Source organism: Homalodisca vitripennis, chromosome 2 (assembly GCF_021130785.1).
Source record: "Homalodisca vitripennis isolate AUS2020 chromosome 2, UT_GWSS_2.1, whole genome shotgun sequence".
In the NCBI taxonomy this organism is placed as follows: domain Eukaryota; kingdom Metazoa; phylum Arthropoda; class Insecta; order Hemiptera; family Cicadellidae; genus Homalodisca; species Homalodisca vitripennis.
Genome location: NC_060208.1, coordinates 78,900,386 through 78,927,486, shown reverse-complemented (window position 1 = coordinate 78,927,486; position 27,101 = coordinate 78,900,386). Strand labels below are relative to the sequence as shown.

At 32.1% G+C, this 27,101-nt stretch overlaps 1 protein-coding gene across 4 annotated transcripts in view; it reads right to left on the bottom strand.

Annotated features, from left to right (window-relative positions):
* Positions 1 to 424: 424 nt before the first annotated feature.
* LOC124354225 (adenylate cyclase type 2) overlaps positions 425 to 27,101 on the bottom strand; it is a 207,819-nt gene continuing 181,142 nt past the window's right edge. For 3 of the 4 annotated variants that reach the window (XM_046804527.1, XM_046804528.1, XM_046804529.1), the window contains 15 exons: positions 25,743 to 25,875; positions 24,681 to 24,875; positions 24,177 to 24,235; positions 23,633 to 23,800; positions 22,715 to 22,928; positions 21,647 to 21,802; positions 20,126 to 20,289; positions 19,592 to 19,736; positions 18,280 to 18,372; positions 15,675 to 15,821; positions 15,258 to 15,362; positions 13,225 to 13,236; positions 9,677 to 9,794; positions 8,349 to 8,473; positions 425 to 5,371 (listed from right to left, as the gene is read on the bottom strand). In XM_046804527.1, coding sequence (XP_046660483.1) covers positions 5,243 to 5,371; positions 8,349 to 8,473; positions 9,677 to 9,794; positions 13,225 to 13,236; positions 15,258 to 15,362; positions 15,675 to 15,821; positions 18,280 to 18,372; positions 19,592 to 19,736; positions 20,126 to 20,289; positions 21,647 to 21,802; positions 22,715 to 22,928; positions 23,633 to 23,800; positions 24,177 to 24,235; positions 24,681 to 24,875; positions 25,743 to 25,875 — 1,963 coding nt within the window. In that variant the 3' untranslated portion in view covers positions 425 to 5,242. The remainder of the gene's footprint in view (positions 5,372 to 8,348; positions 8,474 to 9,676; positions 9,795 to 13,224; positions 13,237 to 15,257; positions 15,363 to 15,674; positions 15,822 to 18,279; positions 18,373 to 19,591; positions 19,737 to 20,125; positions 20,290 to 21,646; positions 21,803 to 22,714; positions 22,929 to 23,632; positions 23,801 to 24,176; positions 24,236 to 24,680; positions 24,876 to 25,742; positions 25,876 to 27,101) is intronic. The other variant, XM_046804530.1, reaches the window with a different exon arrangement.

Sequence of the window (27,101 nt, the reverse complement as noted above, 5' to 3'; positions counted from 1 at the left end):
TCTGTATGAAAATGATTTCATCCGTAAATATTTAACTTGGCATGAAGCTTCATTTTTACGCAGAAAAGAATGAATTCTATGATAGTATACATTTTGCTGGACATCATTGAAGCTTGTCCACTAAGGTGGCTGAAAAATTCCTCCTTTATCTGCCGGTGTGGTGTAAACATTTATTTTCTGTATAATGTATGCAAGTTTATCTATCAGTCCGCAGAAAATCTCAAGGATGCTTTGAAAAGGTTTTGAAATTTTGTAAGCAACCTCAGCTACCTTTTACATGAAATATGGTGTAGCGTACTCCTTCCCTTGTATAAGTTTCCTTTAAGTGTAGTTGTCTCCTGACAGAAGAAGAAAAAAAGGATTCATTATTAAAAGGAACGATTAAGGACTGCAAAGAAATCACCTAAAAATAAAAGTCCAAAGGTACATAAAAGACATTTTATTGGTATTGTATAGATTGTGTACAGAAAACAAATTGTCACAATTTTCATATTAAATATTTATTTATGTTCTTATGTAAATGTAGACAGCATTCTTTATAAAAACATTACTAAGCAGATACAGAACTATTTTAAAATCTTGTGAGACATTAAATAAAAACAACATTGAAGTACAACACTAGTTACGTGATCAGTGAAACCAACTCAAGAGTTTTAAGAATGCAAAGTGGGATCAGAGATAATTTCTATCAAACATATACATCTGATAAATAGTACAGAAGCCGAAAGCCAGTTTGCATTGTTTGTTTAAGCCAGTTTGTTTAAGCATACTACCTGGGGATTTCTTGAAATTGATTGCACATTTTTCTTAAGGAATAAAACGATTGTAACGCGGTTTTAGTGGAGGTAGAAATGAGAGGGTAATGGTTAAAAATATCAAACTGTAATTTCTTGTCTCATGGTATTTTCTTAGCTTTTCAAACTTAAAACCCACCATCAGACGTCAAACTAGCGCCAACTAACCATAAACTGACCGACTAGTTGGTGAAAGGCGATATTCGGTCTCTTTATCTAGTGCCTTACTTTATGACCTTACTTTATAACCAATATTTATGTGTCTTGTGGTCAGTTTTAAGTGTGATAATCTAAAAAAAAAACATTATCTAAAAACAAAAAGTATGGTTTGATATTTTTAACCCTTTACATATCCTCAAATTTTAAAACTAGCGGGGCTGACAATCGATTGCCTTAAAGGAAATATTTCTCTATCAATTTCAACAAAAAAAGCTTGTGGGCTTATATTATGCAATGGTTTTCGGCTCCTAGACTATAAAGCAAAAAACAACTGTGATTATAAATATGATATTATACAAAACATTTAAAATCAAACATAAAAATTTATTTTTATTTAATGATGTTTGAAGAGTTAAATGGTTTTCATTTCTAATTTAGGTTATGTCAAGAAAGAAAGTAAATACATGGAATATGGACAGAAAAATGGATAATTCAGTCTGTTATTTTATCAACTGCTATTACTCACAATATCGTTGTCGCAAAGCTCCTCGCTTATTCACAATCTTATTGAAACACTTATCTAAACCTAAATATTGTTCTTAACAAGTTTTCAACGTAAGAAAACAATTTCATACATTATAATGTAAAAATTAAATATAATCAAGGAAGGGGATTGACGTGATTTTTGTCATTACACCATTGCCTACCCTATATTTTTATACAGTTTATATTCAATATTGTAAACTTAACCAGGATAAACATTATGCTGATAACTATGAAATAAATATTTATCAATCTAATAAACATCCATATAATCAAATCAATACTGACATCATATTCCTGTTTTATACATTGTAATGATCGAATAGAGGCTGAAAAAACTTCATGTCTGTATGTCCATCTGACAGCACGATATCTCGTAAATGAACTGACCTGCGAAAGAGCTAACCTAGAATGGAAATTTTGCATGAAGCTTCATTGCTACGTAGGCAACGCTGAGTTCGATAACGGTGCATGACAGTCCACAGGATTCGGCTTAACGTTATCGAACACTTTTATTTGGTATAATGGGTTCATGATAGTAACGAGAAAATTGCAGGATAAATTTGTAAACAAACTGAATACAATCATATGAGACTTTAAAATATGACATATTAACACATGCAGCCTAACTACCGCAACACGTACAACACAATACTTTGGTAACTTGGTGTGTAGCATAGAGTAAATAGAAAAAAAAGTGTATATTATGTTTATATTATTTACAAACTGCTATAAAAATTAATGTATCATGTGGCAAGATATCTCGAGAAAGATTTTATCAGTAGACTTTAAATTTAGCATGAAAATTAGTTTATGAATTCACCATATGTCCAACGAGGAAATCTTGGCAGAGCGTAATTGAAGCCTATAATTCATTAGGCTGACACAATTTCTTTTTGACTGCCGGAAGGTTATACAAATGTATTTTCTGTAGTATTGTTTGCCTGAATTTATGTGAGCAGGACATTTCAGGAATGAAATGAGCTATACACTTGAAATGGACTCATTTAATCTCAAGTGAAGATTTTCAAACTCAAACTCAAGCGCGGAGCTTGTCTATGCTTGTGTGCGTGAAACATGTAACAACTGTGATATGACTTTCTTACAATGCATTAATTTCACTAAATTTCCTTTTATCATGTGTTTATATTTATATATATATATACACATACATATTATCAGGGTCAATATAAAGAGCTTGTATGTCTTATTTTTCACCTTCTAACGTAGTGAAATAAAAGTTACGTACCGTAATAGAATGAAAAGTAAAGCTGAAGCTGAAGGTATTTAATTCTTACCTTTGTTGTTGAGGTAAACATTTTAGATTCTATCAAAATTAAACTATGAGATATGAAATATATTTGTAGTTGTTAGCATTACAATGAATTTTAAGTACTGTTCGATTTCAATTCAGAACATTTTAAATTTTAAAAATTATAGCTATTTTACTTAAGTTTTGCTTATTAGTAAAGTAACAGTATAAGCAAAGTACAGTTTGAAATATTTTTGCGTGAACTCATATGGGCAAGTAAATACCACAAACCAACATTTGAGTTAAACGTTAGAAAATTTTATTCTAAAGTCACACTTTGTTCTACACTGTATAGATATTTTACAAACAAAAGTTAATTTATAATTTCTATTTTTAAAACTGTTAATAATAATTAAACAAAATAATCATATAAAAGTATAACAATAGAATAATTTCGGTTACTTAGAATAACTGATTTCAGGTTTGTCTGCTTTTTCACTATAATACAACTGAAATAAAAGTCTTACTTTAAGTTTTTATTACTATGCACGCGTAATATAATCATATATCTACGTATCTATGGGCTTGCTATTTTAAATTTGCAAACAACTACGTAAAGATTGTTGCATTGGAGGTATATACGATTCATAAAATACCATGTACAGTCTGATAATTGAGGGGTTTTCAGGTACAGAAAACGCCACCTGTCTGCTGTAATATGATCCACAAACTTCATTAAATATTCACACAAATTTGTAAAATCATTACATTAATTTCAATTGCCAAATAGGTTTTGTCGCAGGAATACTGTTATCGAGTCTTATTAATACAAATATTTAAAGCTAACAGTTTTCAGTTACATTACACACACATTATATTCTATATTAAAACGACTTCTAAACGTGTTGTTATATTGATTTGCTTTATACACATCAAATTTATCTTAATTAATTGTCATCACATACAAGTACAATAACTATAATGCTTATCAAAATAATAAATTAATCTTTGTATAAAAATATAAGCCTATAACCCTAATGATTTAAATATCTAGAAGAAATTTAGAATACAAAGTGTTCAATATTCCTTCTGTGAAAAAATATTAAATATATTAAAATATATTGATATTAATAGTAATCTTATTATAAACTTCTACTAACTCACATAGTAACCCTAGCCTATGGTAAACAGTCATATTATTAGAGTTTATTTATTTTATTCGAACATTTAGTATTTTAAACAAAAAAAGTATAACGTCAATTCTTTATTCCTAATTCTACTCTAAATATTACTACAATAGTTTAATGTTGTCACTTTGATTCTGTGAATTATTGAAACTTAGCTATAGCTGTTCTTTGCTCTGTCGTCGCTTTATCCGAACTTAATAGCCATTATTCCGCTCAAGTAACGGATACATGACGGATAATCGAAATTTCGAATAAAATAAAAAATTAACATTTTAATGCCTCATTGAAAACGGGGTTTTAGCAGTGTGGTTGTCTGTTAATACTAATTGTTTATATTGTTATTCTCATTAGCTACTTTATATTTATAAACGTAATTATAGCAGATATGCGGCCGGCAGTGCCTTCTTAATAAATGAGCACACGAAAAATATCTTAGATCATGGAATTTTACGGACTATCAATTATTATACTATTGAGTTATACGGATGGGGTATTACAGGAAAAGGGATTAAGTAAACATATATTAGCTATACATAATACAATTTAAAAAAATTTTCAGGACTTGTTAGAAAAACTTGACTTCCGAATACTCAATTTTACGTGACAACTAGAATAATCATAGTAGTACCAACTTGTTTGTATTTGGTATCAAAGGACAAATTGGCAAATGTGAAATGCCCTCTGGGTGGTTGGTTGCTAATTGACTGTTAGTAATGGTCATTGACGTATCTTTTAAAACCTCCGACATTAAAAAGCAATAATTGGGTTCATGTCTTTCCTTGTGCGTGACACACCGCTTCGAGTTTCGAGACTAAGCTAGTATAAATGTGACGTAATAAAATAGCTAAATGAAAATTAAAAGTCATTCGTTTAAATCTAGTTAATTGTCTAATCTAGTGACTTTAAATAAATTAAAATTTTAAATTAGAGGATTTTAAATGCCCAGTTCAATTCAATAATCTAGGAGCAAAGTCAAATAAATATTTTCAAAATTGTTAATTTTCAGCCTTTCAATCTAATTTTGAGAAAGTCATCAATGGATTACTCTTATGTACCATGTAATTACAAAATTCCTACCTTTAACCATTGTTGTCAGGATTTAACTGATGTGGCCATGGGAACTTCTTTACACTTGACTTAGAGATACACAGTAGACTTAATACATGATTAAATACTGTGTTTACGTAAAGAAATATTGATATTAACCCTGCGCGTGATCGAAAACTTGGTACGTCAAATCTAACACTGGACACGTATTGTGCTGAACAGCGTCGACATAATCAAGCTCCTTTTCACTGAATGTACATCTATTTATCATCAAATTGAGTCCTTACGAAGTATGTGGTGAGAGTGCCTTTTCCCTTGACATACGTAGGGCCTCTACACTCGCAGTCGTATCCTGCCGACATCAGGATCTTCGCCGTGTCCTCGGTCACCTGTTCGGACATAAATCATTACTTAGACCAAGATTTATTTGAAATTTTAGAGAACAATAATGTTTTTAAGTAATATTGTGGTAATGCCATTCAATAATTCTTTATTTCAATTAATTTCAGAATGATACAAAACTGTATGAAATGCGTCACTAATCCTATTTTCTGCTAATAAACTTCGTCATGCAAAATACATTTAAACTAAAACAAAACAAAAAATGTATTTAATAAGTTTCACACATATTTTAAAAGCTTTCATATCACGTGAGCCGCACTTAATTCAGCTCACCTCATCTTTCAGCACCGACTACTATGTTGTTGCGTTCTAGCAACTCGCTTTCAGTATGAAATACGTTTTTGTATCAAATATAGCCCACTACTTTCAACGCGTTCTTTTTTAAATTTGACTTGTGTGTGATAGATTTGATTATGTATGGTAAACAATTTATTAATCAGGCATTCATCTGAGATGGCAGATGGCTATGGAGTTGTAGCCTGTGTAGATTTGAATTCGTTGGTGATCAAATTTATTTATTGAAGATTCTTAATGTGTAATAGTGAATTTGGTTCGTTGGACTTTTGATTTGGCCTTGAATGAAGGCCTTGTGCCATTAACGTCATTTACGTAAAGCAAAACATAGGATGGACCCAAGGATTGAACTCCGCGGAGCCCTAAATTTTAACTTGGTAAATCGGGACGATTCACCCAAAACCTGAACTTGCTGACTACGATGAGAGAGATGGCATTGTAGCCAATCTATAGGACTTTCTTTAATCCCATAACTATACAATTTGTCATGTAGGATCATGTACCATTCGATGAAAAGCCTTTGAGATTTCCAGAAAGCATGCTTAGCTTTACGTTTTAGAATTTCATCCACGAGAAAGAGAGAACTTAATCCACACGATTAATCGCACCATCGTAATCTGAACAGCTAGACTTTGATTAGCTCCTGTCTTGTTTTATTGTAATAATGCTTGAACAGTGTTTCATCGTCGTTAAAAACTGGATTGGTTTTGCTTTATTACAATATTCTGAATATTGAGATATTTTCCCTCTAGAATGCAAATGATAACTATTCAAAAACTTTAAGCTCAAACTTCACAAGATGGGCATATTTACAAAAATTAGAAATACTATCCATATTATTTATCGTATATGTAAAAAACGTAAAAATTTCCTTAATCAGACAAAATAAGAATAAATGTCCTTAAGAGTAATTTTACACACAGTAAGGTTTTCAATCACTTTTATTCCAAACTAAACATAAAAAATATTGTATAGTGGTCCCTTTTTATAGAATCCTTCATGCCATTTGTATAGTGTTTGTTTCCAGAAATTTGAAGTTTTAAAAGTGTTGTCATTTTAGAATTAAATAGCGATATGCTTTTTGTTTCTCGTGCCTTTATAAGAGAAATAATCACGCAAAACTAAAATAAAGCCTCTTACTTTTCTCAGGAAAGATAAAATCATAGTGAAAATTTTTACCCACGTTAAAATAAAAAGTGTATTTATCACTTCCAACTTGAGCAGTTTTGATTTGTGCTTGTTCCTTGTTTCGAGACGCAGAGGTATGAATACAGTAGAGTTGACAACTCGAGTGTGTTTTGACTGTTTGGGCTGGTGTTGTATGTACCGAACTGAGACCTGCATCTGACAGTGGTGTTGTCAAGTAATAATACCAGTGTGCTGTTTCTGTTCTGTTCAACACTGTTTCTAAATACATGTTTGCCGCTATTTGAGTTACTTACTAACGTTTAATCAGTTTTTCTCCCTGAACAATTAAACATGCTTCTATAAATTACCTAAACTAAGATTTTACATCAAATCTTTTGCTGAGCAGAACGAAGAATAATCAGGGTGCTAGAGCACATTACATCTGTCTGTCAATATATCCGTGAGATATCCTGATGAGATTAATAATGCATCAGTTTAAAAGGCTTGATAGAACGAGAATATATGAGTGAAAAAAATAAAATTTGAAAGAAGTGACAAAAACTTATATAAATATCTATGTATGATGTTTGTTATTAATCAATAACGTAGTACTTTTTCATACTTTTTTATTCCTGACTCGTGTTTCATCAATAATCCCATGGTAAAAAACATTATAAACCAACACAACAAACTATAAATAAATAACAATCATAACAAATATGGTGATAATGTGTAATGAATTATAAATATTAGTCGGTAAATTCATCTATTAGGATTAATTTCTAATTTTGACATTTGTTCAAATATTAGATTGTTTGTATTCGATTGCATTGTATTCAACAACATAAATGAATTGATTTTATTATTTAAATAAGTGTGCAGTTCTTCTTTAGGATATCATAGCTCTTCCAGTCATTTTCAAGATTACTTCCACTCTTTTATAATTATGAACAGTTTGTGGAATATGTTTGCGTAGTTCAATTATAAGGCTTGTACATGTTCCTTGAAAATTGATCTGTCTGCCCAGTGTAATAATTTCGTATTTTCAATCAATTTTATAAACTCCTGAAATTTGGTATGAATTGTTTCGTGTGGTTTGATTTATCTTTTTATCAATAAGACAAAACAGTAAATTTTTTCTATAATATTTACTTAAAACATAGATTCTATAATGATTTTTTTTATTTATTAAAATGAGTGCTAATAAGTAGACAGATATATTATTTTTCTTGTTTTCCATTGCTATCAAAATGATATTTTATTCTGGCCACTGATTATTTTATCTCTCATTCTTTTTTATGGTTTTATATTTGTTTAATTCACCCATATTTGAAAGGATAACAGGATTTCGGGGTACAAAAGGTAAAACACATAGCGATGGCATATTTCCGAAATCCTTTTATCCTTTCAAAACTTCCACCATCAATAACAAACTTTAAACAAATAACACCCGTAGTTGTTATGAACAAACATAATACACGGTGAATTTCAAACTTCGATGCTTACTATGAACTCTAAAGTTCATTTGCCACTCGTACGTACCTGAAGCCTGCCCATGACGCCACAGCTGTCCATCCTGGATGCCACATTCACTGTGTTGCCCCATATATCGTACTGAGGTTTCTGGGCTCCGACCACTCCTGCGATCACCGGCCCGTGGTTCAGACCTGTGGGTAGTTTTAGTTATAACTCTTTCATTCATGAATCACACACGGCCTACGTCCATTGAGGCTGCTTCGGAAGCAGTTTCGGAAATGTTTTAAAAACATTATTGATATAAAAAAACCACTTAAAATTGATTTGTTATGCATGGTGTTATTTATAAATATGTATTAACTGAAAATTTTAATCAAAACAAAATCATGTATTTAATACGTCCAAGGGATCCTAACCTCGGAACGTTTCTCTTGTTTATGATAACATATAAACTAGCGTTACAAAGGTTTTATGACTATAAATAATTATAATTTCATAATAATAAACATATTGGTATTTTGTTACAGCTTATGAAACACAAAAGCACACAATTAAATTTATAATAAATAAAAACACCTTTTACAACTAATAATGTACAAGATAGTAGTTTGCGGAGTAAGTATAACAAAGAATAGCCTAGAAGTTCCAAACAAGTAGCCTAGACAGCAAACTCTGTTATATTTTGAGGCTCTCAATCTGAGCATACAACAATCGAACAGCGGATATTTACAAATAACATTAAATTAAACTTTATTAATTCTACTTTTAATGATCATGCTTAAAATTATATAAATTTTAACGTGATTTTATTAGGCTTTGAAGTTGATAAGTTTTTGCGACACATTGTGTATAGTTTTTTTTTATAATTCAGAACTGATAATACATAGTGGATGGATAACCGGAACGGAACGCGTAAGGTATTGGTTCGGCCACGATTGCACATTATATGCTTAAAACTAGCTCCACCAGTTTTGTTAGTTATCTCACTGCCACTCTATAGTTCTAAGAAATTCAAATAATGGCATGGTTAAGCTAAATTGGGATGAAAATTCTCACTCAAACAGTGGAATATTACTAGTTAGAACGCTAATGGCGAAAAAAAATCCCTAAATAAAGGTAAATATATGTTAAACGAATATCAAATTTATCTCTAGACGCCAGTGTGAAACGTCAGTTTGAGATTACTACTTGATGTACGAAATACGTAATGCTCAGTAAAGGAAATTACATTTTTTTCAAACAGATAAAAAAATGATAAAGTAGAATAGCTTCAAACCGGCTTAGATTAGAAATGAGAAGACACCTAAATATGTTACAAAAGATGACGAAGTATAGGTGTATCGGCTAGAGTATAATTTATGTTTTATGTTGTGATTATTGTTTTAATTTCTCACCCATTCTAAGCTTGAACCTCTGGAATGATTCTCGGTTGATCTGGTCCAGAATAGTCATGAGAGCGACAGCAAATTCCACTAAAACGACCACATTATGCTCCGTTTTCCTGGTCTCGTCCTGTTATAACAGAGTGTCTTGTAAAGTTAATGATTGTAGCTATGATTAATTACAGTTAATTTCACACTTAGCATTCTAAATCTGGTTTTAATATGCAATTTTACTAAGCAATTTCACTAAATTTTCCAATTTAAGTGTTTAACATGTTTTAAACAGTATTCTCAAAACAATGAAATATTCATTTACATAATACCACTTTTTATCGTATCTAAAAAAGTTGAGGCCGGTTCCCTTTTGAACCTTACGTAAATTATTATAAATAAATAAGGTCGTATTAATTTGGTCAAAGAACTGAGCATAACTGCGTAAGAACATGAGTGATTTAGCAATAGGCTGTTTAAGAGTGTTTTATATGAAACAAAAATACATTTATAAGAACATTTGAATTTTGATAGCATTTGTGAGGCAGAGTACTATAGTTAGATACACTTTAAATCCACAGAAGGCACATCTAGGGTGCAAGCTCTAACTCGATATCTCTGTATATAAAAGGCAAAGCCCTCCCTCACTCCACACTCACTAATCACTAATTCTCAAACTTTCATGTATCCAAGAAAATTGTAATTTGGCACAAATATGCTTTGAGAATTAAATAGAAAAATTTAAAGAATTGTCATAAAGATCAACCACACATTATAAGGGCTGAAACAGGATTGCAATCTCTAGAAGAACTATTTATTTCAACTATGACTAAAACAATGTGTTTCAACCTTCGCGCTACCCTAGAACAGTGAACTTTGACAGACGTGTATATTAAGCTCTGAACAGGCTACCGGGACCAGAAATAATTTAGATCGGAAGTACATTACAGTGGCCGGAAGTAGTCACTGCTTGATTGACGTATAATGTTCTATCTATATATTATGTATATACTTTTTGTTTGGCAAAACAAGGGAAACGCTACTATGTCACCGATAATATGTACTTTAGATCCGAAGCGTATTACAATGGCCAGAAAGACACAATATCGCTTTCGATCCTTATATTAGAAGTAGATTATATAGCCGTAAGTAGACATTTTTTGGCAGAAGACTTTTCAAACCAACATATTTTTATCCTCAGTGCAACAATACAAACTAAGGAAATTACTAAGGAATCAGTAATTAGTTAGGCCGGAGGAGGATGACAAAGGATGAAAGTAAACACTTTTAACTAAAGTATGTTTCTCAGTCTGTTTTTTTCTTCAATTACGACAACAAAGAAAACGCTACTATAACACCAGAAATGTCTAAGACCGGAAGCCAATTATTATAATTGGAAGTAGACTCTTTTTGACAGAAAACTATTTCTCAGACCTATGTATGTATTTCTTGCCAGGGGGTACAGGATAACAATGTAAACGATGCTACGACATAAAAAATTCCACAGATCAAAATAAGATTGGAATGGCTACAATGAGACTCTTTTTGACCAAATAGGAAGTTTCAATTCTATACATTTATAAATTTTCTTGACCAGACCAGCAATTCAAACGCTACTATGGCACCGGAAACAACTTACACCGGAAGTAGATTACAATGGGCGGAAGTAGTCTGTTGAAATCCAGTATGTACATATTGTTTGACGGTGGCAACAATGCAACTCTACACTGGCGTGCGAAATATAATTAATAGTTACCAAACATGCTTCTTTACTAGCTAAACCTGTGAGAGATGCCAGTGTGTTACTTTTGAACTTGTTATTGATAAAAAACTAAAAAATATGCATCTTAAACATATCTGTTACAGATTAAACATTGTAATAGGGCTGAATTACAATTACACCATACTTTCACGTAATTACACCATAGTACAGTTTGATTTCACGAAGATTACTACGCACTTTTGAGTCCTCCATTCTGGCTTAAAATAGTTCAAGCATTACTACAATAATTGTAGTAGCTAAGCATGTTGAAGAGAAAATTGTGTATTTCTTTGGTAAAAATGTTTTACTCACCGACTGCAGAACCACAAAAATTGCTCTTTCGACATTTAATTAAATTTCCAATTATTTTGAAATTTAATAGAAGATTGGAATATCGTTCAGAGACCAACACTTATTTTCAGGAGTGTTTTTTATGCCATTAAAAAATATATGTCCTTGACTTCCCAGTTATTCAACAGGGCATTGCGTGCTAAGCCGTGGGTAACTAGTATATCTATAAAAGAATAGTTTTAGATACCTAAAATTTCGTAAAAGTCAAGAAATTATTTTAATAATATGGTTTCTGCTAGTCTCCAACTGCTACAGGTCTTAAGAAAATATTACGAAACATAATATCGTAGTGAGAATATGTAGAGTAAGACATAAATAGAACTGATAAAAATTATGATAATAGTCAGTTTTTGAACATATGCTCATTAGACTCAGACCCATATCAATGTCTTAGGAGTAGGCTGTGCGGCATGGGCTCTACAAAAGCAACTTTGTGCAAAACGTTTACGCGTGTAGTTCGTATTAAAACTTTATTCTGTGTATTAAAATGTACAAATAAAATATATCTCTCCACAGAATAATTCATGTAAATGAGAACCATTATACCTACAAATAATTATTTGAGATAAATATCAAATTATTTGAGTATGAAAAGTCAATTTTAGTATGTCTTAAGCAAACACCCTAATTTTTCGTCAAATCGATAGAATAATTTTGTTTAAAAAGGATAAGGATCGTCAGCTGTCCTAGTATGGGTGGTGTCTAAATAGAAGAGTATCAAAAAACGTATAAAAATACCTAATCATAATTGGTTTTGGAAAGTACTATTTTTTGGCTTACACACTATGGTTTTGCCTAAAACCAATTGTCAAACGTAAATTACGGTTTCATCACTTTCAGCTAGTTAATTATAGGGACTGATAATAATTACTAGCAAAATACTCGGTTATCATGCGTGGTTTGGCTAGTGCTCATTAAACATTGTAACTATGGGCTACTATTGATACAAAACAATTAAACATCGGACTGTTTATTTTCTATAAATTTAAAATCACTGTTGAAACTAAAACTTCCTAATCGTTCATTGAAACAACACGTCCTACACAACGAACTTCATATATTGATAAAGTTATTAAAAACTTAAACAGTAATAATTAGTACGTTTGTTATCTAGTTTGGTTATTTCCCCTTCTCCCCGTTGTTTACCCACCAAAATCATTGGTAAGCGGACAATTTTACCTGCAATTCATCATTTTCTAATTTAACATTAGTAAATATACAAAAAGATATAAATTAAACGATCACCATCAAAACCCAACATATCGATTTCCAAGCCATAGCAACCTAACTCTAAAAGCTTTAGGTAACATTTTTTCTCTGAATTTCGAAATCTATTTGACATAAGTAGCTCTTTCATTATAATACACTGTAATATTTCCGACGATAAAACAGTTAAACGATAAAATAAATTGTGTACAGTGTTGTTTAGTTGGTATATATAGTATTAACCATTTACCTTTCTCATGTCCTTCGTCAGCAAAATAAACATAAATCGTTATATTAATGTAATACAATAATAAACCTAGCATTTTTTAAATTTACAATAAAATATCTTATGTCAAATATTCTTAATTTTGATTATGTTACGGTAAGTTTTTCTTCCTATTAAAGAGTCCCATATCTATTAAAAAATAAAATCTGAATTAAAAATTATAGTCCTATTTGAAATAAACACAATACTCTACTAAAACTAATTTTATAAACATTAAAAAATTTATAATTCATTGAAGTGCGTACATTTCTTTAGTCATTAATAGTATATTTTTTTATAGATTACTTCTAGATATTTATTTTTAACCACATAATAGCATTCACTGATAAAGAAAAATTACATGGGGCAACGATAAATGATACGAATCCATCAAATAATGGAGAAGAGATAATGAAGCCATAGAAAGTGACTTTGATAAAATTAGATAAGTTGTGATAGGAGAAACCACACCACTTCTGGAGTTGACAATTCAAAGCCATCCCACACGAAACTCGGTTTTGTTCACTGAGCTTCAGCCTGCTTGTATTTTACCATGATCTCTAAACTATAAACTTTTGGATTTTGGTGTAGGCTCCGTTTATTTTTAGTATACAGAAGTGCTCAAAACATATATTTTAACACATTTAAATACAACTAAAATCTTTACGTAGTTGAACCAAATTTCAATTATAGAGGAGTTCTAAAAACGCTTGTAACTGTATACGTAAGTGGTATGTCTTATATTGGAACAATTATCTTATAATATTTTTGAAAAATGTGAGATAAACATCGGACAGAAATGTATAATATTAAAATAAGGAAAGGAACAAGCTTAATTTTAGCTCATAGTTTACAACAAAAATACTTATTTTAAAAGTGAAATTTTACTATTTCGTACGTTTATAAATGTATTTAAATCCAAGTGTTGGTGGCTAGAAGCTCTTTACTTTCCAAAATATCCTTTCCGTATGCTGTACCAATACCTTTTACGATTTATCAATCAAATTCACTATTCATAAAGATTATTAACGTTCATTCAAAATCATTTTAAAAAAACACAAGCCAATTATCCAGGTAAGCAAAATACGGTATGACATGAGGTCACATACTAGGTTGATAATAATCGTTAAGTTTAATATAGATTTCAAAATTATTATTTACAAGCAGTACTAGATCCTTTTAATATTATTTTCAAGTGTACACATAATTCAAACTATGCTGATTGAATATCAACATTAAGAAAGTATAATTAATAATAGTCAATATGCATTTTCGTATTGTTCTATATCAGGTAGTTAGTGAACGATCGTATATAATAGAATCTAGTATAATATTTAGAACTTTTTGGATTTTTTTTACATTTTAGTAGATGCATACATGCCATGAAGTGATTGAAATAATGTGTGGCATATATTTTCAAAAATATACTTAAGATAAAAGATTAAATTTCATCTATAACAAAAAATAAATATAATATGCTCTTTAAAAATAAAATCCATGTTTTGTAGCACTCAATTAAAAAAAAAAAAAAAAATACCATTTTTGAGTTTTGAAAAGATTTTCTAAAAACTATTCATTTGGAGGTTTATAGTTTGTTTAGGATATTTAAATTGAAAGAAACCTTTGACGAATCTTAATATTTGATAATAATTTAATAGCATCCATTTTAACTTTAACCTTAAGTGTCTCACAAACAATACTAATAACGCTAAGACCAAATAATAGTATTCAAGACATTTCATTGATGCCTTTCAAACAAATTAAAACTTACTTGGAGTTAAGAAACTTCCTAAATATTTGTACAAAAATAGTTCGTAGTTACAAAATTGTAACGTTCAGCATGTTTCATGTTTCTGCAATAAAATACCGTACTTAATCCAAGCTAAGGATTTATTTCAACCACAACCATTGTAAAAGGTATATTGTAAAAGAAAATGAACTTTTTATCGTATAGTAAATACTTTATAATACTTTGAGCTAGTGTCTTAGAGTAAACAAGGTGACAGAGGAAGACTTACCCCACCCTCTGACTCTTTCCCTGGCCGTAGTCCTGAAGCCAGCATGTACGTACTTCCTATTGTCTTGATCTTCTCAATACTACTAAACTTCGGTTTCAGTAGAAGCTGTAAAACATAAAATAAATGGAAACAATTATAGTAAAATAAATGTCAAACCTTCGTTATATTTTAATATCAGTAATATGAGGATTCGTTTACTGAAACAAAATTAGTCTCCCATAATGAAACAGTTACAAATTATGTAATACAAACCTGACAATTTTGAAATTGTTTTAACTATTTGTTTATCAAAAAACCTATTTATATGATTTTACAGCGTCTTTAACTCGTATTAAATTCTAAGATTTGATTTAACATTTCCAGTTAATAAACTATATAGAACAAATTGTGCAATTAAAAATTTGGTGGTTATTGTACCTTATCAAAGTCGCAAATGATCTCATTGAGGAGTCTGAGACATTCAAGGCCCTGTTTGTTGACATCAGTCTCATCGTAGAACTCCTTGTAGTTAGGGATGGAGGCAAACATCACAGCTATACAGTTGTAACGCTCGTGGTATAACTCCTGTAACAAACATCACAGCTATACAATTGTAACGCTCGTGGTACAACTCCTGTAACAAACATCACAGCTATACAGTTGTAACGCTCGTGGTATAACTCGTGTAACAAACATCACAGCTATACAGTTGTAACGCTAGTGGTATAACTCGTGTAACAAACATCACAGGTATACAATTGTAACGCTCGTGGTATAACTCCTGTAACAAACATCACAGCTATACAGTTGTAACGCTCGTGGTATAACTCGTGTAACAAACATCACAGCTATACAGTTGTAACGCTCGTGGTATAACTCGTGTAACAAACATCACAGGTATACAATTGTAACGCTCGTGGTATAACTCCTGTAACAAACATCACTGCTATACAGTTGTAACGCTCGTGGTATAACTCCTGTAACAAACATCACAGCTATACAATTGTAACGCTCGTGGTATAACTCCTGTAACAAACATCACAGCTATACATTTGTAACGCTCGTGGTATGATTCCTGTAAGAAACATATTAACCGTCAATGTGAACAATATAAAATAGATAATTTAAATAAATTTACTCAATTTTAAATAACTCGTTAAACAGTTCAATTTTGATGTACGGTTACTTCAAATCAAATAAAAAAATTCTATATCAAAATTCTTACAGATTTCATGATGTGCGTCAATGCATAAATGTTTCTTAATAGCATGCGGCAGCCCGTCCCATCACACTCTTACATTACCATATCGACGCGATGGAACAAAATGTACCACACATTGTCACGAACTATCATTCACTGTTTATACATTCCATAAATCATTCTTGGCAAGAGGGGTGTCTGGGTTTTATATTATTCATATATTGACCGGAAAAAAAGAATATAATAAAGGGATAGAAGGAAGAAATGGTAGGAAAGATTCTGGTTTCATCATACATAGTACATTTTATTTTACTCATGAGAAAGGTTGACAAAATATAATATCCATGTGGAGGTCTAATGGTCTTCTTACTCTACCCTCTTAAACGTTCTTCCTGGACTCGTTGTGGGTTAACAAACGTCATCAGTCATCAAGGCTGAGTAGCACATGATCTCATCTGGCTGGAGATGGGGAAAGTAAACATTGGGATGTAGACTTCCATCTGCCTCAGATCCTATCGAAACATGGGTGTTTCCAATGATTCTTCTTAGAAATTGGATGAACACTGTATTGTATAGTGATGCCAAGAAGAAGGAAGGCACTTTGATCACACATCCTTCACGAGTTGGGTGGAGCAAAAAGACAGCTGCAGTTTAAATATAAATGAACCTTTTTGAGCAGAATGGTCCCCTTCATCACCAGCCAAAATATAAGAGTAGTCTTCAAAAGTAGTTAAGAAAGTTTACAATAATGTATGTAATTACGTAACTATGTTGATTCGTGTAAATTTCATGTTGAGTTTTGTTCCAGTTCACCGTCTGGAATCTGACGCTGTCACAGCCCAAACCACTTTTATCTGGATTCATATTCGTCTGAAGAGTTCCGTATTGAATCAACCCTTCCCATCACAGCTACGTTATGTGTGGACAACTCGAATTGTCTACCGTGCTTAGAGATCATGTCTAGACCATCGCAGTACACTCAATTGTGCACCTGATGAGATAATATGAATACCTCTTCATCTAGATTACACTATATTTTGTAGTGTAGGTGTCTTTGATGTCAAAACAATGTAAAAAGTTTCAATCTTCACTAGAGGTGCACTAGGAGGAAGGTGATTCACAATGTAAGTAACGTTCCATTAGGCAGGAGTAAAGCTGCCGAATGGTTTAAAATTGGTAATAAGGAAGCATGTGGTTGGGATCAGTGGATAGAGATTTTTTATAATACAGTCAGTTACCTACGCATTGAGATAAACTAAATTAGTGAACATTTTACTGCATTTGACAGCAGGTTTCTTATCTTTGGACAACAGAAAACAAAGCAATGTGAGTTTGATAGTATTTAAATTACGCTTCCAAGAAGATGACATTTAAGATTAACTCATAACAAAAACCACATAGGGGGAATTATTCATGATCATCTCACGAAGGCACTGAAAAAAGGCATGTGGAGATTGCCTGATGTGATGCGATTGGGGGCTAGGCCTAGTAGGATGGTAAACAGAGTTGAACTAGAATATAGGGAATTCTAATATGATTTACAAACCCACCAAGTATTGATGAGGGAAAGTTTACTCCATGTGGGTTTTGTTTATTTTCTTAATTTATAAATTTGTGAAAAATAATTTTTGTGCGAAACTGAATAAAAATTAATTTCAAAGAACTAATAGAAGTTAGTTTTTATTACACATAATTAAAGCAGAATATATTCCAGCATACAATCATTTTGAAAAATGAAATTGTCGCACTAATCTAGGCCCACTTACTCTAGGAAATTAAATTGGTTAACACCAAGTAAAAGAGAACCCAACATGCCTCACTCTATTAAACAACGTTTCCTACCTGTGACGCTCGCGTGGCCAGGAAATGCTCTGCCACGTGCGCTGGAAGAATATTCTCCAGTAGGATTTTATTGATTCCTCTCATCGTTTCTACCTGGAAAATATGGTTTCGTTACAAGTCATATAAATATATAGACTTTTTGCTCCGTGTTGTGAGCTAATGTTTTTTTAATACACTGGGAAAAAATATAACTTACACATTTGATTGAATTTATATTACTACTTCAACATTGTCAAATTTTCGTTTCTAAAACAGCTGTGTTTGCTGCATTAGTTCTACTGAAAGAATAACAAAGTATGAAGTTATAGTACTGAACTATGTGCCAGCTGATTTTTCAGATCTCTGTTGTAAGGCTTGCTAAACAATCACTTGACGAACCGACTTAAGTAACAAAAACAGATGTTATTAGATCAGTATCGTAAAAAAAATACTATTTTATCATACTGCCTAAATACAGCTGTGTTTTAAAAATAAGTAAGTCAATGAAGTTATTATTTCTCTTTACCTCATATCCGACTCATAAACGTTACCTCATATCTGACATTTAACCGGCGCATAATTAACTTTTTTCAGTGTGCTGACCTAAAATCTGTTATTGTTTCCGTCCAAGCTGGTTCTGATACGTAAATTTGGCAGTATGACTATGATGAGTTATTATGCAATAAAAGTTAATTAAAATGTAAAAGATTTACTTTTATTTTTCGTTTGATAAAAGAACCCATTATTCATGCACTGTACAAAAACGTCTTTTGGTGCAGCATTGTACTTCCGACTTCGGCTTCACCTGATTCACAAAAGCACGATTTCGTACCGAAAAACAACCACTTTTGCTCCCAATGATGTAAGCTACTAATTAAATGCCTTACATTCTTGAAAATTCTATCTTCAGGATAGCTTTATTGGTAAAAAAAAACTTAGCATTTAAGCTCCAAATTACAGTTTTCCCTACTTACCTACGGATATCCAATTATATTCCCACTAATAGTCTCATTCTTCTCTATTATACTTAGCAAATACCTAATTTAGGAAAGAAATTATGGATTTATATCATATCAATGTTAATGCCATATATTTTCAATAACGAGTTTGAGTTACTGAAAATGTTAATGCCACTAATTCGAATGTGAACTACAATTTATTAAGCTAATATAAAACAGAATATGCACTGTGTATATACGGGTACAAGTGATTCATGCATTATATGGATAAAAGAATAGGATACATCAATATTTTTTTACGTTCATTGTAAGTTTACTAATCTTCCGGGTAAATAAAACTATCAACGCTAACAAATATTGCTTTTTCGACTGACCTCTTCCTGTTCCACCTTCAACTTGGCCTTCCACAAGAAATCAGTCCTTGAAGTGAACTCTATTTGTCTATCGAGTATGTGATAGAGCACCACCAAAATTGCTAGAGGAAACCATAGCTTATACTGGATGGGAATACCGATCAACCTGCAACAGTCAATTAAAGAAGTTCACTTAAACACATTTTAATCCTAAAAATTACTTTTTAAATTGGAAATCATCTATTAAAATTCTAATATTTAGCACTTTAAAATTGAACGTGCTTTAAAATATATATGTAAACCAGAATATCTACTGAAATGTAACGTCGATGTTACGTGAGGTTAAATCATTTATGGATGAAATAAAAAAATATCAATATTAGTTACCTAAAATTAAAAGAACAAAGTATTAGCTGTATTTTATTCAGTACCTAGTTATGCACTAAACACCTCACTTTAGCACAATCTTCTTTACCAGACAAAACTTATTATTCTATGAACTTTTCAATTATACACATACATCTGAATACTTTACTTCACTGAGTGAGGACGCACCTGTCAGTGTGGAAGAAGTCGTAGATGTCGAAGAGAGAGTCGGCAGTGTAGAGTGTTAGGTGGAGGACGGAGGACGCGACCATGAGGCCAAGTTTAAGGACGAAGCCGACTCTCAGGAACACAGAGACGGCTGCCAGTGTGATGGCTGAGCTGTACAGGTAGGCCTGTGCAAATAAAACAGTTTTAACAATAAGTAATAGAATGCTGATATTAAAATCTTAGAAACTATTTTACAACAAATGTTTTCCTCACAAAAATAACAAATTAAGATCTATTCCCATATATTAGTATGCATCTACGCTTGTTATTTACGCACTTACCTTACTTTTATTATATCCAGTATAAAATAAAGAAACAAAAGAATGGAGTAAACAACAGAAATAATTAGGAAGATTTGAACAACATTTGTTTTTTTCTTGATACACAGCCAACACAATCCGTTTCAAAAGCCAGCTTTGATATATTTTAAATCTTTATCGAACGATTTATCAATGATACAAATAGCTGATTTACACATCATTAAGGTAATAAACATACAGTTTAGGTCACGAATACAAATAATTGTTGACTTCAGAACAAGTAAAAAGTTAGTAGTAGTAATAACCAGAAATTAAACGTAAAAATTTCACTCAGAAATAAAAGTTATATCGGTCAATCGGGCAAAGTAGTGAATAATAATAAAGTACGCGCGCGCGCGCGTATGTGTAACAAACTATATTTTCAATAAAATTAAGAACCATAAAATTGAATTAGATCTGTCATGGCAGAAAAGTAATTCAATAACAGCAATGAATACACACAATCTATAGTTCAATTCATTTTTGACAGAGAGAGATCGATAGATATACGAAACAACTTTTTTTTCATCTCCTGGTAACCAAAATGGAAACTGTGTCTGCCTACTGAACGATAAACTCAGCCAAATTTCACGGTAGTACAAGCACCACCATAGAACTCATTCTTATCTATGTAGAAATTCAGTTTCATTTCAAACCTCCAGTTGAAATATTTCTCGAGATATCTTACCACATAATATCACATTTTTGTCCATTCAAAAGTTCTTACAATTTTGTTATTCTGGTATTTTTCCTAAAGTACATAAAAATTTCAAAATTTAATATTTGTTTATATAATATGTCAATATAGTTATCATTTATAGAAATAAAGACTTCCAATTCCAATACTTTTGACTTGGAAGAGGGTGGTTTTCCATATATGATAGACAATTCCATAACATCTATGATTAACGTTTTTGTTATTAAAATTACATTGGGTAACAATTTAATTTCTGGTAAATGCTAATATTTAGTGTATTACAGCGTAGAACATAGCAATTGAACATTTTTCCTCATTTAAGAGAAAAGAGCAAATTAGAAAATACTAAAAGCATACATTAAGAAATTTGTTACACAATTGTTTGCACGTTAAGCTGTTTTTAATGAGCAATCTTGGAAGGGTTGTATAACCTCTACACTGCTAATAATTCAGGCAGTATTCAATAGCCCCCCGTTACCATCTTACCGGCGCACACACAACCTCCTCTATGTCGTATGGTCTAGTCTGCCTGGGGTGCCTGTACTCCGGCTCGGTTGTGTTGTCACCGGCAGTGATGTTGGTTCCATTCACGGGGTAAGCCACAGTCGGTATCTCCTGTGGCTTTTCCAAGTCAAAATCTATCTGCAACAAGATCTAGTCTTATACATGATACCATTACAAAACTGAGCTTGCAACTGGACATCGGTAATTCTATATAAGTTTTAATCAATTTACTTAAATGTTTTACTCAAAATATTAATATTGGAAATTATTTGTTTTTATTCTGCTAAACCCTTACAGCTAATTAGCATGGCCCTGTTAGATTATTTTTGTGTGCGATATCTCATAATATTTTACTATTTTACACAATGTAAAATACTATGTTTTGCGTTACTAAAGAAATGTAAATGTTTAATAGAACAACACGAGAGATACAATGACTTCGCAATCGAAGGTGTTGGACTTTTGATCTGAATTACAGATAGACTCAAATCCTTTCTGTGACCGTTTCAGTTTTATCAGACTGTCAACCTTTTTCTGTGCTCCTTAACAGAATCTGATCCTTATTTTGTTTGGAAAAGTCTTTGCTGTTATTGTCAGCCTATGGCGAATACATAAAGGATATTGAGGTATTGTGCTAGCAGAAAACTATTATATGAAATGATTAAGTTGTAGGTATATAAACTCAGTGAGTATATATAAATATATTTAAATGGCCGTCGGATAAAAAATTGGTCATGATTCTATTGCGGTTTTTTTATTATCACTGCATCATAGTTTCACACAGACTGTATACAAAATATAGACTTCCATCTAACTTTGCAAGAAATATTAATGTCATTTATTAAAAAATCAAGAAGCAGAGTGACAGATGGAATGCCTATTGCACCAAAATAAAACTCTATAATCCCTATACCTCTCTCTGTGTCTATCGGTTACAGAGTACACGACTTAAGTAAACAATATATGAGGCATTTTAATTCTGTAACTTGGATTAGATAGATTACGTGAAAGATGTTCAGCATATCTTGAAAGTTCTAACATTACACACACCAGAGTGATGACGGCGCAGACAGATATCAGTACTACGCTGATGACGAACATGGAGAGTCGCAGCCACCTACTGTCACTGACCACCCTGCCGCCTTCTTCGGTATCATGGGGGGTGCTGGAACCCTCGGGGGCGCAGCCCTCCACCCAGCTCACGTACACGAACACTAGTAGCGCCACCAGGGTGGGTACATAGGCCCCGTATAGCACCAGACCTCTGGCCAATAAATATAATAATGCATAAATGTAAATTCACTTTGAACAGACTCGCACAACACTATATGTTGCAGATCTACCTTCAGTTATAAATACGATGAACATTAAGTTCGACAAACTTTATTTATTTACATACATAATTAGTTCCCACTTTTTATTCAAACTGATCTGTTTTACACTTAGAAAAACGTACATTTCAAATTATAACACGAATCTACAAAGATACATATATCTTTGATTTCACGTTTCACATGATCGAATCAATATTTGTTAATCTGTTACTGTTAATTCTGAGGTCAGTCTTCTCTCCTCAAATCAAAGCTTTACTGAACTAAAACTAGTCTTTAATAAATCAATATAGTGTCACTTTCTGTTTAGTTATTTCTACCTTACATCCAAATAATTTACTCCAGTCAATGATAATGGAAATTATCTCCTTAAGACAGTCAAAACTGTCTTAAACCCACCCTCTCTTGTTCGATGAAATCCAAATTTGGAAATTTAGATTTAGAAGTTCTCTTTATGTTGTTACGAAGTTACAGGATATTTGGTACCGTAACAATGTGTTCAAATGAAGGGTAAATGAACACACCGTGGCGATAATGATCACCTTGTTACGAGTTAAAGTTATTAATCAGCGGATTATGGGGATTAATTAAAGATGGCTCTAAGTAAATATGGTGGCGAATACCTCTTCAGCCATACCTGGGAACCATGAGGGTCTGAACGGCAGCCATGCACAGGAAGAGTACGGTGGCGCAGAGGACGTAGTACTTAAACTGGAGGTCTGTCTGGGAACGATAGTCACGTTCTTGTCCTGGCTTGTGGAACCACAGTAACAGAGGGTTTAGCTCCTCAGAATTGAACCACTTCCTGGAATGTTTAGTATTTGCTTTAGGAATTTCTGCAATTGAAAGTATTACTAGTGATTCATTACTGCAGACATGTACTATGTTTTAAACATTCAATTCATAAGCTTAATTACGTGCTGAAATCATGAATTTAATTCATGTATTAATCTAAATCATAAACAATACCACTCCACAAGAATTAGTGCAATAATAGCATTTTATTTCAACAATTTTAAAGTAATAATCATATATAACGGTTAGGCCTAGTTTACTTGTAAAAGAATAGTATCAGTTTATTTTCTTCTGTGTTAAACACTATTTAAGAATATTCTACCATAAAATTTTAAGAAAGTAACAGTTACGTGTTTTTACTTGTTTAAAATAACATTAGCACTCACCTACATTCCAAACAAGTGCTTTTGCTGGGTAGCAGGTTAGTCTCGATCATTGCAATACTCTGTCAACAACACAACAACCATTTTATTTAGTAACATATATGTGTGATTATCTTATGAACATTCGCGTTAACAGAATTAGATAATTCCTAAAAATTTAAATACAACACTCCTTGGTATCTTAATGAGATCGTAACTGGAGATCTCAATTTTGATAATCCTTGAAGATCTCAATGACACTATTCTTTAAGACCGCACTGAGTCCATTCTTGATGATTTTAACGAGATCATTTAATAAAAATCTCATCGATTTTATACTTGAAAATCTCAAAGACACCATTCTGGAAGTTCTCAATGGCATAATTTCTGAAACTCTCAATTGGTCCGTTATATTGATGGTTTCAACGAAATAATTTAATGAAGATCTCAATGAGATCATCATTAGAGCCTTATTGAACTGACAAACTGTAAAATGTCCTTTTAAACGAAAAGGTCAAGTTTCAGTACCGTGAGACCGATGTTCTTTGCCAGCGTGCTCTCCGTGATGTTAGCGAATGGCTTGTCGGCCCCCCAACACTCCACGTACTTGGTCATCTTACTGGAGCCGCGACTTCGGTTCAGCGGCCCAGACGTCGGCTCGTGGTTCACTACCAGGCCATTGCCAGACTCCTTATGCTGCAATTCTTCCTTTTTCTTCTCTTTCTGTAGGCAAATATTAAATTTTTGATAAATTTTGTACTAAGTGAATTCAATGGAAATATGGTCAAATGTCGGGCTAAATAAAATACTTAGCCTATAAACTACATTATTTAATGACAATACGAGTATATTTCTGCTGAGGCCAATGTAGTTCAACTTGAAACATGACTTTTATTGTTACCATCACTTTGAATTCTGTAGAGGAATGAATATCATTATAAATATGGATAAAAAAATCAAAGACGTTCTTTTGAAAAATATATTACGCGTGTTTTCATAATATCATTCTAGTAGTATTGAACGTGCTAATTTGAACAATGATATGATTTACATCTACTTCTTAAACGATTTTAGATACATTTCTGTACATCCAATAACACGTTTGTTTTAGTTACGAAAATAAATAGCGTAGGCAAAATATTGATCTTAAAGAATAAACAGAAATTTATAGCAAATTTACATAGCATAAATGTAACTACTCAACATCACATTCTTTTCTGTGTAAAAGTATAAATATGTTGTTTAAAAAACTCATTTTATTGCTATCATTTCTTACAATCCATGAATAAACAGAATTTGTGATACTGTCAAGTTTATTGCAGACACTTATAAAACCGAAAGAGGAAACTTATTCTTTTTAGTTTTTTAACTTTAACCTAGTTTTGCGATTAAACAACATGTATTTCAAAATTTCGCCTCGTATAACCAAACAATTATTTATAAATGTACTCTATATGGCAGAGGCACAGTAAATATGACGGAACATTTATGACACAAATATAGAGATAAACATATTTGGATGATTAATAAAAATAGTTTGATAAATTATAGGAGATTAAATATGGGGATGAGGAAAAGAAAAGAACTTACCGAAGGTGGGATTATGAGGAACGTCTCTATCTTGTGGTCTGACAGGTAACCTTCTCGCTCCTCTCCATGACCTGGCTCCACTTCAAATTTGTCATTCAACTGGTCCAGAGTTGCCCTCGTGATGTGAACTCGTCTGCAAAATCATTCATGGATGGTCTTTCTGATGCTCAACAAATTTCTTGTGATCTTTACAGGTTGTGGCAAGGAAACAGAAGTAAGAAAGAGTAGTTTGGGTGGAAAAGGTGTTAGTGGAATATTCCATACGATATTAATGGATAAAGTTTACACGTGAAGTACCTAATTGTGAACCGTTGAAACTGACGTGATAAAACCCGTGAGAAGATTGGATAGGATAGAAAAAAATCATGAATATTCTGAACGAGCGCCTGGTTTTGGTTTTTAAAGGAAGGCTTAGACTTCACTATTGCCGAACTAATCGTTTGTGAGCTTAGAGATTCATCATAGTCAAAAGAAAAGGGATAGGATCGAGGGATGTGAGTAAGAAGAAAGGTGAGCTTCTGTTGTCGACATAAAACGGAACCCCAATTTACCAAAGCCCACAGTAAAATTCTAAAATGATATGTAATACCGTTAACACTTTTTACGAATAACCGGCACAATTCGGTTTCATGACAGAAATGACTATTTTAGTTGTTTCGACGATGCCTGATATCCTAATAACGTGAAATATTAAACGGAATTATTATATAAGTATTGCTCAATTCTCCTAAAGTTTAAAATGCACAAAATAGATATTGAATATTTATGTATCTGAAGATCGGGAGGTCGATCGGGGAAAACGAAGTACAGTATCTAGTTTCAGAATTTGGTTTATCACCAAAAGCCTGAGGGTCCCAACCTGTAATACTCGTAACTAATCCGTCTAAATTTAGTTTATCAAAAAAAAAAAAACGAGCGAGGCTCTGCACTGATTAAACGCAAAATTATTTCGTAAAAATTTGGTTTATCACTAAAAGGTATGGGACCCTGTCGGAGATTAATGTAAAGGGAGTCTGATTTAGTTTGGATTATCACCAAAATGAATGATGCCCTGCCATGGCTAAACGCAAAATCGATCCGTTAAAGTTTTTTTATCACTAGAAAGAAAGTAGAACTGTCGAGATTAAAATTGAAATTAAAATGTTGAAATTTAGTTTATCATCAAAATAAGAGGGACGCTGCCTGGGACACAAATGCTTAATTTTGTTTTGGTTTTCTGTTATTACTTTTGATGCGCTAGAATTGAATTAATTAGTTCACGTAGTGTTGTGAGCAGAATTGCGTATTTATGTACCATATATTAATTAACTACGATACGGAGTAATTTGAATTTAATTAAGTTTAATTTGAAACGTGTTA